The sequence below is a fragment of the Zingiber officinale genome, chromosome 3B, assembly GCF_018446385.1.
Source record: "Zingiber officinale cultivar Zhangliang chromosome 3B, Zo_v1.1, whole genome shotgun sequence".
Taxonomy (NCBI): Eukaryota; Viridiplantae; Streptophyta; class Magnoliopsida; order Zingiberales; family Zingiberaceae; genus Zingiber; species Zingiber officinale.
In genome coordinates this window covers 15,669,434-15,685,905 of record NC_055991.1, presented here as the reverse complement: position 1 = coordinate 15,685,905, position 16,472 = coordinate 15,669,434, and the positions used below count along the sequence as shown (strand labels likewise).

At 39.1% G+C, this 16,472-nt stretch overlaps 1 protein-coding gene across 1 annotated transcript; it reads right to left on the bottom strand.

Moving 5' to 3' along the window:
• Nucleotides 1-952: 952 nt before the first annotated feature.
• LOC121968099 (translation initiation factor IF-2) lies at nt 953-1,733 on the bottom strand. Its single transcript, XM_042518603.1, has one exon. The coding sequence runs from the start codon at nt 1,658-1,660 to the stop codon at nt 1,082-1,084; it is 579 nt and encodes a 192-aa protein (XP_042374537.1). The 5' UTR covers nt 1,661-1,733; the 3' UTR covers nt 953-1,081.
• Nucleotides 1,734-16,472: the final 14,739 nt, after the last annotated feature.

The following is a 16,472-nucleotide window of genomic DNA, read 5'->3' as shown; positions in this document are numbered from 1 at the left end:
ATATAACACAAATAGTAAAATGCAATTAAAGGGTTAAAGATCTAAATGACTGAAACATGTAATAAGAAAACTTTCAAAAAGAGATTTGTACCATATCACAATTACTCCAAATTCTCTCCACTAGAAATGTCATCATCCTCAACATCTTGGTTTAACTTGACCATTTATTTTGATTCCTTTTCCTCTTTAGCAGGATCCTCAATAATTGGTATTAGTCTTATCTACATCAATTGTTGATAGGCCAAGAGCAAGGGGAAATTGGTATATTCTGGTTGAAGATGCCTGCGCTAAGGATGACGAACAACAAATGTTTATTGGCTGAAGGAACTTAATGAATATAGACATCGATGAGGATTGCTGAAGACGAGGGCTAGGAGACTTCCTCTAAGATGAGGACATCAACATTCTCTGGTCGACAATGTTTGTTATGGATGAGAGCCAAGAGATATCCTTGTGTCAAAGATACTAAAGGAAGAAGCCATTGTAGCTTCAAACTAGCCCAAATGCCAGAGAGATGAACAATGAAAGTTAAAGATGATGTTAAAGAAGTAGCCTTTGACAAGCAAAGGTCATAAACAACAAGCCACTATCGAAGATGATACAATGCGCAAAGGATGAAAGGTGAATCATCAAATATAATATGGCACAAGATCTTTTATGCTTAAATTAACAGCATGGGTCTATTTATTTACCTAATTGCATCTAATCGATGACTAATTAAGAATCATAAATCATTTGATTGGCATCAAATCCATTCAAACCACATTACATCAAACCAATTCTTGGCACATAATTCACCCATAGGTTTTGAACTATTCTAGTGCAAATTGAGTGGAATCATGGAGTTCATATCATGAATCTTTGTCAAATTAGCAACTATTTATTTGTAGATGGAAGAAAAGGAGGGTAACAGATTAAATAAAAGAGAGAAGGAAAGGTTTGCACCAACATAAAAGGTATCGTAATGTCAATAGAATCTCTCAACTTCCAGAAGAATTCATCCATAGATATTAGTTCTACTCAAAACTTAACACCTACTCGATTTACTTAGAAGAGACAACAGAGACATGAAAAGCATCTATCACTTCGTCTTACCACCGACTTTGTTTTGGAGAAGCTCGTCGGGTATCACCTTGAGCTGCTTCCTCTGCTTCGACTTGGCGATTTTCTTCAAGGTCTTAGGGTTGGTGATCTTCTGAAACTTGGTCCCCGTCCTCAAAGTGTTCTCTCGCTTCCTCTTCTCCCTCTCCTCCCTCTTCTTCCGCTTCTCCTCCTTGTTCCGCCGGATCTCCTCCTTCAGCTCCGTCATCCGCTCCTTGTACGCACGCTTGAGCTCCTTCTCCTTGTTCCGAAGTTCGAAGGTCGTCCCGCGCAGGGAAACGGCGGCAGCGGAGGCGCGCTGAGTGCGAGGCTGCTTCCATTTGCGGCCAGACACCCTGCCGGCGATGACACCGTCGTAGGTGGGTCTTCCGAAGGCGGGCTTCTCCGGGTTGTCGAGGGAGGGAAGGGCGGGACGCTTGGCGGGAGGGTCAGCGGCGATCGAGAGGTCGACGTCCATTGATTCAGGAACACCATCTCCGATGGGATCCAAGCGCTTCCGCTTGTTCTTCTGCCCGCCGAGGCCTTCGTCGAGGCGGCGGAAGTCGATGGTGCAGGCCATGGCAGAAATTACGATCAATTCGCGAGATGGAGAATCGGCGGCGTAGAAAGTTTTAATAGGGCTAGGGTATAAGCCACCACTGGGATTACCTCGAATTGTTAGAGGCTGCTTACAACATGGCGGTGCAAATTTATTGGGCCGGCCCATTTTTAATTTGGTCCATGGTACTCATTGAGTTGGGTGGATGATTGAAAGAAAAGCACAATTCTACAACGTTAAAGGGGCACACATTTTTTTCCACAACTTTAAAAGGGAGTGCTCTTTGATATATCTATTTTAATGTGTTCAATTATAAATTTTATTATATCAACTATTGTAATTATAACTGTCCACTAAAAAAACATAGACAAACAAATCTAATGCAGACGCTTAGATAAACTCATTTAGCATTTTAATATAAAACTAGTACATAAGTTATAAATTTAAAAAATAATATTAAAACTATCAAAATATATTTTTAAAAAATAATAATAATAAAGAACAAAGTGATATAATTAAAAAATTTTAAAAATATGACATAGGTTTATGTTCATAAACCTCCTTTTAATTTATGGTTGCGTTTAATTCATGGACCCTAAAATGTTCCACTAGAACCACCTCTTCACAAGTGAGTTTAGAGCAAAGCTCTTATAATCTCAACTTGGAATGTTTATAATGAAAACTCTCTTCTCAAATATAATGAAATGCAAGGCTAAGTGAAAATAGCAAGAGTTTGAGTTGAAGACTTCAACATTGTTTATGACCTTAGATCTTTGAACATTGTTAGCACTTCATTAGAGGAGTTAAGGAATGTTCTCATGCAACCTCTTAAGGCTTAAAGTGCCACAACTTCACAAATTTGGAAATTAGAGCACAATTGGTTGAATCAGATGAACAATTCATTGACTCTGGGATTAGTAGATTGGTACCTTGGGTAGTAGATTGGATAAAGGCAGAAAGTTGTTCACCTTCAACTTGTTTTCACTATCTTGAGTTATGCATTCCACTTAGATCCAATTGGATCATTAGGAATATAACTTAATGGTCAATTTTATGACTTTGGGCTGTTTTTATTGAAATCTTTTTTATGTAAGTCAAACAAGGAGAAGATAAAAGGTCTAAGTTAGAAATAATTTTCTCCTTTAGTTGGACAAATTGAAAATTCCTAGTTCTATGGGGAGATTAAGTGTGTGGAACTTTAATTTAGGCCCCAATTATACTGTGGTCAATCCAACTTACATATATTGAAAAAATATCAAAAAGGAGAAGATTTTTAGTGCAATCATACCTTAGTGATTAAGTTCAATTATGGATTTTAATATTTGAAAAATGAGTTTAAGTTAGGATCATATTTGTATATGATATGCGCATGAAATCCTATTGTTGGTTCATTTGACACCAATGATCAAACTTGAGTATTGATGAATGATAAGTGGATTAAAATTAGATGTGTTGTTAATCTAGCCTTGTTACTGAGTGCACAGGGTTGACTAACTTGATGGATCAAGAGGACTAGACACCAGGTAAGAAGTCTAATCGGGATACACGATTCATGATTAGGGAAGTCCGAATGTGGGATTCTGGAAGGAGATTGGGATGCTCGATTCTTGATAAGTTGAAGTCCAAATGTGTGATTCCGGCAGGAGGTCAGGCTATTCGATTCCCGATTGGCGAAATCTAGATGTGTGATTCCAACAGGAAGACCTGGTGGGTCAGATTGGACTTCAAAGACGTAACTGACATTTGGTAAGTGGAGGTAAGTCACTAGAAGAGAGTAACTCAGTGATGACGTTGTTGGAGTTGCAAGGTTACAAACATAGTCCCATATTGAAAACACATGGAAAAGATCATGGGTTTATAAGATAAAAGATATCTCCATTGGCATGAGGTCTTTTGGGTAGAACCTAAGAGCAAAACCATGAGGGCTTAGGCCCAAAGTGGACAATATCATGCAATTGTGGAGATATCTAAATTCTTTTCGATCCTACAGATACGTCTCATTTGAGGGGACAATAGGCGTCAGTTCAATTTAAGTTTATTTCGGAAACCTAAATTGAGACCATGATTAGATCTAGATATAGAGGACTGGATCTAATTAATACTATTTTTAAGGCTATTATTTATTGTATTGGGCTAACATATTTTGCAGGGTAAAAGGAACACAAAGTGCCTCGAGTGAACAGTACCTAAAGCGCCTTCCAGGTGACGAAAGGCACCTTGAGCTAGGCGATGGAAGGCATCTTTGAGAGCTTGGGAGGCACCTTCAGTCAGATAAAATTGGACTTCGTTGACAATAGGAAGTGAGCTGTTCGAGATAAAAGTTTGCCTATTGAAGGCACCTTCAACCCTCTTTAAAAGGGCTACTTGATCAAATATTTGATATAACTCAAGTACAACTTTTCTACAAGCTTCTATGCGTTTGTTAGTTACTTGTTTACTTTATTTGGATAATCTAGTGAATTCCTTTTTGAAAATCTTATTAAAGGGTAGGATGTGTTTCTCTTTAAATAAACATTCAAATTCTAGGAAAGTCCATTAATTATGTTTTCTCAAATTCTCATTTCCCTAGTGTTTCAAAATTTATTTTAGCCTTAGTCTAGGACAAACTCCTAGAAAACATGATCCTATAGATCTAGGTAACAAGCATCTCACAAACACACTAGGACTACCTTGATTGTGTATTCAAAAACTTAGAAAGGCATGCGATATATATAGTCATTCGCCTGGACTTCATATGTTTATATCAGTACATCAATATAAGTCTGAGGAAAAAATATAACAGTATATTGAGCAAGTTAAGTAGTTCTTCTTTTAGTAAATTTCTAATTGGATATTACTACTTAACTTCACTAACCAAGTGAACACTGTTATCTTCTGATAGTTAATTAGTAACTAAGTGTTAAACATTTAAAGACAATTTGTAGATGAATATTATTTTTTAAATAATATCAGGTTCAGGGAGGATATTTAAAAACTACTTTCAAAATATCTTATTTCAAATTTTTTTCTCTTCTTACTATTTTTTACAAACTGATAGCTTAAATTAAAAAAAGATTTTAAAACTTACTTAATTTTTTTATTTGTTTGAAAAATATTTTGAATAGATATTTCAAAATTACTTTCAAAAGTTGCACTGAAAATTAAACTTTAAAAATTACTTTACTTAATCTTTGTGATAAATATTTTATAAAATACTTTCAAAACTTTCTTTCAAAACTTGTTTTGAAAAATACTCTTATACTTTTTCAAATGACTATTTTGACAAATGAAATGAAAAGTGTTTTGAAAATTATTTTAAAAATTTCTTTGGTAGTTTATTTGAAAATGTTTGCAAAAACGTTTTGAAAAAAAAAACTTTGAAAATTGCTTTACTTTGAAAATCACTTTTATAATATTGTGAAAAGTCATTCGGTTTGAAAATTACTTTAAAAATATTTTGGAAAGATAATTTGTAAAACTTTTCAAAAGTTACCTTGAACAATTAAAACTTTAAAATTACTTTGCAACAAATTATTTTTTGAAAAGTATTTTAAAATTTATCTTGAAAAATAGTTTTAAAAACTCTTATAAAATTTAGCATTGCAAAATGGTTTATTTTTGAAAATTTAATTTTCAAAATTTTGAAACCCTTTTAAAAATTTTAAAAATTCCTTTCAAAATACTTTGAAATTTTTTCTTAACTCCTCTCTATAATAAACTTGCAAGTTTTTATGCTTGCTTTCAAAAATTTATTACTTGCTATGCTTACTTGTATATTTACATTTTCATAATTTAATACACTAATCTGCATATTTTTTTATAATTGCCAAAGAGGGAAGGTTAGAGTTTAAGTAAGAAAAAACAAAGAAAATCTAAAAAACTTAACCCTAAAAATGATCAAGAAAATAAAACTTAACTATTTCATTTTATATTTCTCTTACAAATAATTTTTTATAATATATGCTTTGCATATTTTTCTCTAACTTTAACACAGATTGTCATTGCAACAAACATGGGGAGATTGTTGGTACATTTGGCACTAATGATCAAACTTGAGTGTTAATGAATGAAAAGCATATTAAAGTTAAATGTATTGTTAATCTAACATTGTTACCGAGTGCGCAAGGTTAACTAATTTGACGGGTCAAGAGGACTAGACACCAGGTAGGAAGTCCAGTCGCGATGTGTGATTCTTAATTGGTGAAGTCCAAATATGAGATTCTGTCATGAGGTTGGGAAGTTCAATTCTCGAGGGGTTGAAGTCCAGATGTGTGATTTCGGCAAGAGTTCGGGTCGTTTAATTCTCGATTGGAGAAGTCCAGATGTGTGATTCTGCCAAGAAGACCTAATGGTTTAGATTAGACATCAAAGAGGTAACTTGACATTTGGTAAGTGGAAGTAAGTCATTGGAAGAGTGTGACTTAGTGAGAACGTGTCCTGTTTGAGAGGACAGTACACGTCGATCCAATTTAGGTGCATTTTGAAAACCTAAATTGAGACCATGACTAGATCTAAATCTGGAGGACTGGATCTAATTAATACTATTTTTATTGTGTTAACTTTGTCTTGTAGGTTATTATTTGTTGTATTGGACTAACACATTTTACAAGGTAAAAGGAGCACAAAGTGCCTCGGGTGAACAGTACCCGAGGTACCTTCCAAGCAACGGAAGGCTCCTTGAGCTGGGCGATGGAAGACACTTTCAAGAGCTTAGAAGGCGCCTTCAATAGGATAAAATTGGACTTCATCGACAATAAAATGTGAGTTATTTGGGATAAAAGTTTTCCTATGGAAGGCACCTTCAGTTCTATGGGAGGCACCTTCAACCTTCTTTAAAAGGGCTACTCGACCAAAGCTTTGATGCAACTCAAGTACAACTCTTCTATAAGCTTCTACGTGTCCGTTCAATATTCTGAATGCCCCGACTTCGTGTTGTTGCTCTACTATGATGCTGCGGCGCCTGATTACTACTGAGGAGTTATCCAACACCGAGCCTGATATGATCATCTTCAAAAGTGTTGGGTAACAGAATTTTCATATTGTACTTAATTTTTGTATAAAAGAAAGTGTAATGTGTTACACTTATCCTAACTTTCGATTGAATTCGTTTCCCTCTTCCGGTGGTCCCGGAAGAGGATTATAGTGAATTGCCATCGATATGGTTCGCGGGATCGTGGGTCTTGGAGTAGGAGTCGCCGAAGGCTCCGAACTAAATAACCGATTGACTTGCTTTTTCGTTTTTGTTTCTATCTTTTCTGCTGTGCACTTTATTTTTTAAAAAAATGGTTAAAAAAATAAATTTTTAAAATCACGTGATTCCCCCCCCCCCCCCCCCTCATGTACGATACGATCCAATACCTACAAGATTTGATTGAAAGACATGTGGAAACTTAATGTGGATAAGGTTGTTGATGACTTGATCACTTGAGGTTAATTAGAGATAGAAGGATAATATGAAATGTCCAAAGGACCATAGCATGATGAACATCAGAGTGTAGTTGAGCTAAAGGAGGCAAACTATATAGGTGAAGTATGAAAGATGACATGTAGAGTTAGTAGAGGGCTTGGTGCATTTGAGGGACAAGTAGCCTAATGGGAGATGATCTCATGGTGAACGAACTATAAGGTAAAACTCTTAAGTGAGTTGAGATTTGAGAGACTTATACCTAGGAGAGAATAAAATAGAAGAATTGATGCTGCTTTCTTAAGTGTGGCTAAGGTTGTTGCTTTCTTTCAAGAACAAAGTGAGATAATAGAATAGTAGAATTGATGTTCTCAATGAGTCAATTGTTGGAACACTTCAGGAGCTAGAGGGGGAGGGGGTGAATAGCTCGTCTCGCTCGGTTGCTCGCTTCATAGATATTGTTGCAGTAGACAACTCAAAGCAAGCTCCTCCAATGCTAACAAGAAGGATTTACTTGGTATCCACCTCAAGAAGAGGTGACTAATCCAAGAATTCGACCCTCACTCACACATCCACTATAAAACTCTCCTTCTCAGAAACACTCCGGAGGTGAAAAAGTCTCGTACAAGCTCATACACATAGTAAATATAAGAAGAGAAAGATACAATCTGATACAAATGAAATCTTACAAGAATTACAATGATGAAACCCTAGCTTGTTTTCTTCTTGCTTGTAGATACCTCTTGAACCTTGGAAGTGCAACAATATTTAAATCCAAGAATCTTCAAAGAACTGGTGTGAAGATTTATGCTCGATGAAAATAGTGGAAGAGGTAGAGCTTTCAAAGAGTGCACGCGTCGAAGCCTTTTTGTTATCGTTCGGACGCCTTAAGCGATTAAGAATCTCCTTAATGCTTACCATGTCAGCAACTTACATAATGATTATTTTCCTAAAAGTTAATCGATTACCCCAATCAATTAAGCGTTCCTAATCGATTAGCCTAATCAATTAGGAAGCTCTCTATTTGCATGAGAAGCACTGCTTAATCGATTAAGCCTTCATAATCAATTGGCCCAATCGATTAGGAAGCTCTCTGTGCACTTTGTGAAAGCTTCTTAATCGATTACCCCAATCGATTAAGCATGACATAATCAATTATGACCCTTTCTGTTTCAAACAAAGAGCTCCTTAAGTGATTAACCGAAATGCCCAATCGCTTAACACGCAGTATAATCAATTACCAAATCCTGTTGGTCTCTTTAGAGGCCGACAAGAGGGGATGGGTGAATTGCCCTACAAAAATAAATTACACCTTTCTCGAATTTTCAACTTAATAATAAAATTTGTAACTTTAAATAAAAGAGACTAATTAAAAACAAACTCAGACACAGAAGGTTTACTTGGTTTGCAATCAGAGGATTGCTAATCCAAGACGAATATGACGCACTATCTGATGATCTCCTCTAGGTGGAGTAGCCTCTTACAGTGTTGACAGCACAAAAGAATTGTAAAGCACAGAGAAAATGGATTACAAGTTGATTGAAAAGACTGTACAGATCAGTGTTGGGATCTTAGATGGCTAGAGGGGGGGGGTGAATAGCCTCTTAAAAAACTTAGACAGAGAGTACTACACAAAAACTAGTTAGCACAGCGGAAGTGGAAAACTAAAACGAAGGAAGAAAAACACACACACAGCAGACACAAAGATATACGAGGTTCGGGGATAACTTGCCCCTACTCCTCGGCGTGTCCGAAAGGTGGACGACTCCTTGATCTTCGGTAGATCGTACCCCGGATAACTTCCAGCTACAAATCCTCCTTCTCGGTGGAGTAACCTCCCCACAACGTCTCAAGAAAGATCTAAGTTAAAGCACGAGACTTACAGAAGCTCGGTGGCAAAGGAGAATAGAAATGCTTACAACCACGCGAGGATCAGTAGCAGAAAACAGAGATCGCAGTTCACCCAAGAGCTCAAGAACTTCGCACAACAGCACAGACTTTTCTTTCAAGCTTTCTTCTGTATTGTTCTCGTTCACCTCTCGCTGTTTTTACTGCTTCTCAAAAACTGATCTCTGCTGTCACAGATCTGGTCAACGCTGCAGCCAATCCCTCTTCCTCCTTACCTGGTTCTCTGAACTCACACCAATGATATCACAGTCATCACTGGCGTCTTCTGAGCTCGAACCAATCCCCAGGAGTCAAGCAGATCGCAGCCCAATCGCAATCAGAAACCCAGTGAACGTTGATGCCTCAAATGCATCTGTTGCAGCAAATCACAGTGTAAAGAGCACTTGTCTTCTTCTCTTAATGAAGCTCAATTTGAATTCAACCATGAGAATGTGACCTGCAACCTGCAAGCTAAAAAGACTCACAGCAGATGGTTAAAAACAGATGGGCGAAAACAAATACGGCAATCAGAAAAAGTGCATGCAAAACAAACAATACCGTGGATCGGTCTGCAGACCGATCCACGCTTTCTGGATCATCGCTGATCGGTCTGCGGACCGATCAGGTACTAATCTGATCGGTCCCCGGACCGATCAGATGCTTCAATCGCACTGGACTTGATCGGTCTGCGGACCGATCAGTACTAATCTGATCGGTCCCGAGACCGATCGATGTCGTTCTTCCCAACGCTTACCTCGACGGTCTCGGACCGATCGGTAAAATCCGTAGTTCATCGATCAATTTCTGATCGGTGCGGACCGATCGGTAAAATCACTGATAGCTCGATCGATTTCTGATCGGTCCGCGATCGATAACGCTCGATAGCCATCGACATTCGATCGGTCGGCACCGATCGGTGTCAGTTCCTGGATCGGCGTCGGCCGATCCATTCTGACTTCGATCCGGTCGAGCCCTCTCGACCTAGTCCGGAGAAACGAGCCCCTAGCCCTCTCCGACTTCATCGGTCCTGAAAACGAGCTACCACCCTCCTGACTCGCATGCCAAGTTTCCTTCTTGGACTTTTCAACACCAGATGTCCGATCACCCTTGATCCATCTGGATTTTCCCTTGCCTGGCTTCACTCACCAGGACTTGCACCTAGCTTCACTTACTAGGGTTTTCACCTGGCTTCACTCACCAGGATTTTCCAACTGCCTAACATCCCAGTTAGGACTTTCTCAATCAGGTCAACCAAGTCAACCTAGATTAGTAATTAATCTGAGTTAAATATCTGATACAAACTTAAATCAGTGTCAACATCAAAACAACATCCAGGTCAGACTGTATCAACAATCTCCCCCTTTTTATTGTTTGACAACACGATTTAAGTTTAGATCAGAAATGCTCATATACCCATAATTTTAGGGAAATTAGGATCCTCCTCCTAAGACGGATACACCACCAAGTCAATGACGGGAATCAAGATCCTTCCCATTATCCTCTCCCCTAAAATCAAGCTTTCATACATTTCTAAACTAAAATCAAGCTTTCATACATTTCTAAACTTAGGTATCCTCTCCCCCTTTGTCAAACACCGAAAAGGTGCAAATGAGGTGACAAAAACTCAAAAGGCTCCCCCTTAACTCATACTGCCTTCTCTTAACTGACCTAGAATTCCCTCTAAGGTCACAATATGACAATAAGAAAGACATAAGATACAATCAAATCATGGCATAGGAACAGCATATTAAAAACCGATAGAAAATGAAGCATAATAAAGAGCAAGCAAATATAAAACTGAGTAGCATAAATACATGAGTAGCATCAGAAGTGCAAACATCCAGGTCCGACATAAAGGCTAACAAATAACATCCAAAATACAGACAGTCAACAAACAAACTGTATCAATCAATATCCTCACACTGAGGAACATCACCATCATCGACAGGAGGGGTGAAATCCTGAGGCGGCACGCTGGAGGATGGATAGCCTGGGTAAGACTGCGGAGGCGGGTAGCGTGCCATCCATCCGAGTAGCAACTGCTGTGTCACCACCTGATGACTGCGCATATCTTCGAAGCGCTGGTCAATCTGCCCGCGCAGGTCATCGTAGCGCTGGTCTATCCGAATGCGTAGTCCATCGAACTCAGCAGCCACCATCTCCTCGTGTCGATCAAAGCGACTCTCCAGCTCGGCGATCTGCCAGCGCAGATCAGGATCGGCCTCTCCATCGTCAGCAGCAGGAGGAGCAGCAACAGGAGCAACCTGTCGTCGAGGTAACTCACCTAGTGCCCTCCCATCCTTCCACCTAACCGCCCCATCCTGTCCTAAGATTCCAGACTTGGAAAATGCACGTTTCCCAAGTCGACAATCCTGCCTAACCATCTTTACTATCCTCCCCTTAGAGACATCAATACCCAGGGTCTCAAGCCAGTCAGTAATCACATGCCCATAAGGCATATAGATGGTGTAACCGCTTGGCTCACTATGGGATATGATAGAAGTATAGACACTCGACATGACATCAAAGTCAAGACGCCTACGCAACCCGTAAAGCATCAGACAATGATACGGTCGAATCTCTGCCAATGGTTTAGAAGTAATAGGTAGAAGACAGTTTGTGACAATTTTGAAAAGAATGTAATCAGGAGCATAAAGGCCAAGGGCTGCAAATGTAGGAAAGTCGACATCTAACTCATCTAATCCATCCGGTCTCAGATGTCCAAAGAAGTACTCATAAATCGAGTCAGATGAGACATCAAGAGGATGAGGCACGGGTTCAGGCAAAGAAGGATAAAATGAGAACATCGTCCCCGAACACATACGACAGCCTAAATAACCAAAGAAGGCAATTAAGCTGAAATCAACGTTTTGCTTAGCCACTCTTGATCTATAACTACCACCAATAGTCTGATGAAGGTTGTTATAGAATTCAGAAACTAGGTCAATGTTGATATCTCTCTCTAAATATACCAAGGAATCAAGTTTATAGTAGGCTATGGTCTCCGTAATCGCTGGACAAAACTCATTCATGTATTTTTGATCGACTGATCTACATGGGAGCAACTTGAAGGTCCTTTCCTTAAAGGATTGTTCAAACTGTTGGTTGGGAAATCTTCCCGAACTGGACCGAACTGGATGGTTGAGGTCGGGAAGGAGCAGCAGGAGCTTTGGATTTATCTTTGGACTTGGAAGTACCCTCACCTACTAGTTTCTTCCTAAGGGGACACAATGGGAAAAAGAGGAGCACAGGAGCCAACCGAAACACAAAGCCACAGATATGTGAGAAATGAAATCGAAATGCCAAAGTTCTAGAGAAATAGGAGTTACCTTGGTGCCATTGAACTCTCGGCTAGAGCCTCGGAGGGCTAGAACTGGGACTAGTGTTCCGGCGTGCAAAGAGAAGAGAAAGGGTGAGCTGGTGGGAAGAGTCGGCTAGGGTTTCGCGTGAATGAGGAAAAGAAGGGATCGGGAGGTTTTAAGGGTTTAGATCGGTGTATAGTGAAGAAATGATCGGACGGTTGTCCGATCAGAAGGTATCAGAAGCCTCCTGATCGGTCCCTGGACCGATCCAGGAACATCCTGATCGGTCCACGGACCGATCAGGAGACGATCAGTACGATCAGCGAGCTTCCTGATCGGTCGGTAGACCGATCAGAGATTGATCAGTGGCTTTTGTGCCGAATTGATCTGATCGGTCTCCGGATCGATCAGGGATCTCTCTGATCGGTCTGTAGACCGATCAGAAAGGGATCAGTAGCGGGCTCGAGCGTGCAAGGCTGACTTGATCGGTCCGTAGACCGATCAGTGTCTGATTTCTCCCGTAATTTCAGTAACTGAAAGTAGTAATTTCAGTAACTTGTGTTCGATAATTCGTGGAAGTTTCTCTAGGAAAACTCCCAAGTTCAGCACCTAGAACATGGAGGATCTACAAGCATAGCTCTTACCTAAAAGTTATGGTCTGAACATGTTTATAGCCCTAAAGTTTCAGATTCTTATCAAACAAAACCTCACACTAACTCCAACCATATGGAGTTCTGTCTTCTTGGTCCTTAAGAGTTCAAAACATATTTTTGCTAAACTCATCTCTATGATCAGGTTCAAGTTTGTCAAAATATAAACAACTTGTCCTAATTTGCAATCAAGGCATGAAAGCTGAAATTCTTGATCCTTGTTATGTTTAGTTTCAAGTTTGTCAAAATATATCCAAGTTGTTATTATTTCCTTTAATAACCTATCGTTTTATCAATCAAAGTCATGACATGAACCAAACAACAATACCAATCAACACATCAACCATCAACCATGATTAGAAAATTTCTAGGCAAAAGTCCAACCAAGATTCCTTGGTTGGAATATATGAGTAAGATCTAGGAACCAATTACACATGAATTATGTAATGGTGTTCCCCATACTCAATTAATGTCTCTCCAACCTAATTATTCAAGAGATGCATGATACATTTGAATAATTTGGTTGTTCCTAGCATCTCACCACATTTCTAGCAAACAAAAATATTTTGTTAAACCTTATAGTTTGTGTGAGATGTTCCCAAGTTGCCCAAAATAATTTCTCAATTTTTCTTATCATTTTAATAGTCCTTATTGATCATGGTGAAGTTCTAATGACCTAAGGAGCCAAACACATTCCCAACTCCCTCCTTAAATGACTAAATTCATTCTCCGGAAGGGGTTTGGTGAAAATATCAGCTAGGTTTGACTTTGACTCAACATATGTGAGTGCAATGTCTCCCCTAGCTACGTGATCTCTTATGAAGTGATGACGCACTTCAATGTGTTTGGTCCTCGAATGATGGACTGGATTTTTAGTTAGGTTGATAGTGCTAATGTTGTCACATAGCACTTGTACACCCTTATAAGAAAATCCATAATCCTCTAGGGTGTGTATCATCCACAACAACTGTGATACACTCTCTCCCATGGCAATATATTCGGCCTCGGTCGTGGAGAGAGCAACACAATGTTGCTTCCGACTTGACCAACTAACTAATGATGAACCTAAGAATTGGCAACCCCCACTAGTGCTTTTCCGATCCAATTTGCACCCAGCATAATCGGAATCGGTATAGCCTATCAAGTCAAAAGACTCTGTACGAGGGTACCATAGACCTACTCGAATTGTGCCCTTAAGGTATCTCAATATTCTCTTAACTGCAATTAAATGAGATTCCTTGGCACATACTTGATACCTAGCGCACATGCCCACAGCAAAGAGTATGTCCGGTCGACTAGCTGTGAGATATAGAAGACTACCAATCATTCTTCTATATTGCGTTAGATCAATTGGTTTTCCACTCTCATCATTGTCAAGGCGAGTGTTTGTCGCCATTGGAGTGGACACTTCCTTAGAGTCACTCATATTGAATTTTCTAAGCATCTCTTGAGTGTATTTTGTCTGATGGACATAAATTCCGTCTCGAGTTTGTTTAATTTCAAGTCCGAGGAAGAATGTCAACTCTCCTACTAGACTCATCTCAAACTCACTTTCCATGTGAGAAATGAATTCATTCAAATAACCCTTGTTATTTGAGCCACAAATTATGTCATCGACATATACTTGGGCTACAAAAATGTTTTCACCATCTCTACGTAGAAATAGTGTTGGGTCTATTTGGCCTCTTACAAAGCCCTTTTCTAATAGGTAAGTTGACAACATATCGTACCATGCTCGAGGTGCTTGTTTAAGCCCATAAAGAGCTTTCTTGAGCTTGTACACGTGATTTAGAACTTCGGTATTCACAAACCCCGGTGGTTGTTCAACATAGACCTCTTCTTTAATGAAACCATTTAAGAAGGCAGATTTAACATCCATTTGATAGAGCTTGAAACCTCTATGTGCAGCAAAAGCTAGCATCAAACGAATGGACTCTAATCGGGCCACGGGAGCATAAGTCTCATCATAATCGAGACCTTCGACTTGACTATAGCCCTTGGCTACAAGTCTTGCCTTGTTTCTTACAACTTCTCCCTTTTGATTTAACTTATTTTTGAAGACCCATTTAGTTCCAATAATGGTGGTCTTCTTAGGTCTAGGAACTAAATCTCATACTTGGCTCCTTTCAAATTGACCTAATTCGTCTTGCATAGCTATGATCCAATCAGGATCGTGCAATGCTTCATCAACTAGTCTTGGTTCAATTTCTGAGATTAAGGCAACCTCATTGGACTCATTTCTAAAGAATGATCTAGTCCTAACCCCTTGTTGGATGTCTCCCACAATCTGGTCTTGGGGATGACTAGAGGCTATCCTAGATTGTCTTGGTGTTGATGGTGCCTCATGAATGGTCTCACTAAGCACAGGCAAGGACTCAATATCTGGCAAAGGATCAGATTGAGTTCTTTGTTGCCTTTGCTCATCAACATCAGAGTCAACTTCGACTCGTTCTTCATTTTGATCATTCAAACTTAGATTTCTAAGTTCAAATTGAATTTCTCCTACATCCCTTGATTGATCATTTAAGTTAGGGATTTCTTCAAAAGCTACATCAGAGGACTCTTCAATCAATTTAGTCCTCTCATTGTAGACTCGATAGGCTTTGCTGGTAAGAGAGTACCCGACTAGTATCCCTTGATCAGCCTTCGCCGAGAACTTCCCAAGATGGTCCTTGGTGTTCAAAATAAACACCTTACAACCAAACACCCTAAGATGTTTAATTGTAGGTGGTTTCCCAAACCAAAGTTCATGGGGAGTCTTTCCTAAAAACCTATGTATTAAAACTCGATTTTGCACATAGCAAGCTGTATTCACAGCTTCAGCCCATAAGTAGCTCGGTAGTGAGTACTCATTGAGCATGCTTCGTGCAGCCTCTTGTAGGACTCGGTTCTTTCTCTCCACAACCCCATTTTGTTGTGGGGTCCTTGGAGTAGAGAACTCATGCCTATATCCCTTTTCTTGACAAAACTCTAAAACCTATGATTTTGAAATTCCCCACCATGATCACTTCTAATGGTTTTAATTGTTGTCGATTTTTCATTTTCAGTTCTTCTACAAAAGGAAATAAAAATATCTATAGTTTGGTCCTTATGTTTCAAAAAGAAAGTCCATGTGTATCTAGTAAAATCATCAACGATTACCAAGCAATATCTACTTCCATTCAATGATATTACACTACTGCAATCAAATAGGTCCATGTGCAATAAATCTAAAGCAGTAGATGTACTTACAGTGCTTTTACCTTTATGAACACCTTTTGTTTGCTTACCCTTTTGACATGCATCACATAGTTTGGTCTTGTGGTACTTGATGCTGGGTAAGTCTCGCACTAATCCTTGGTTGGCCAACTTCCGGATGTTCTTCATGTTTACATGTGCCAACCTTCTATGCCATAGCCAAGACTCTTCTTCTTTTGACATGAAACACTTAATCAAAGCATTAGTAGCACTTTTAAACGATACTTGATAAATATTATCAACCCTTGTGCCTACTAGTACCGTGTCAAGTGTGTCAATGTGTTTAACCAAACATTGACTTGAATGAAATTCAATGTGTAACCCGTATCACACAATTGACTGACACTTAGGAGATTAAAAGTCATCCCCTTGAC

What these genes read in the sequence shown, in the direction of transcription:
- LOC121968099 (XM_042518603.1), bottom strand. Translation starts at nt 1,660, where the DNA reads ATGGCCTGCACCATCGACTTCCGCCGCCTCGACGAAGGCCTCGGCGGG.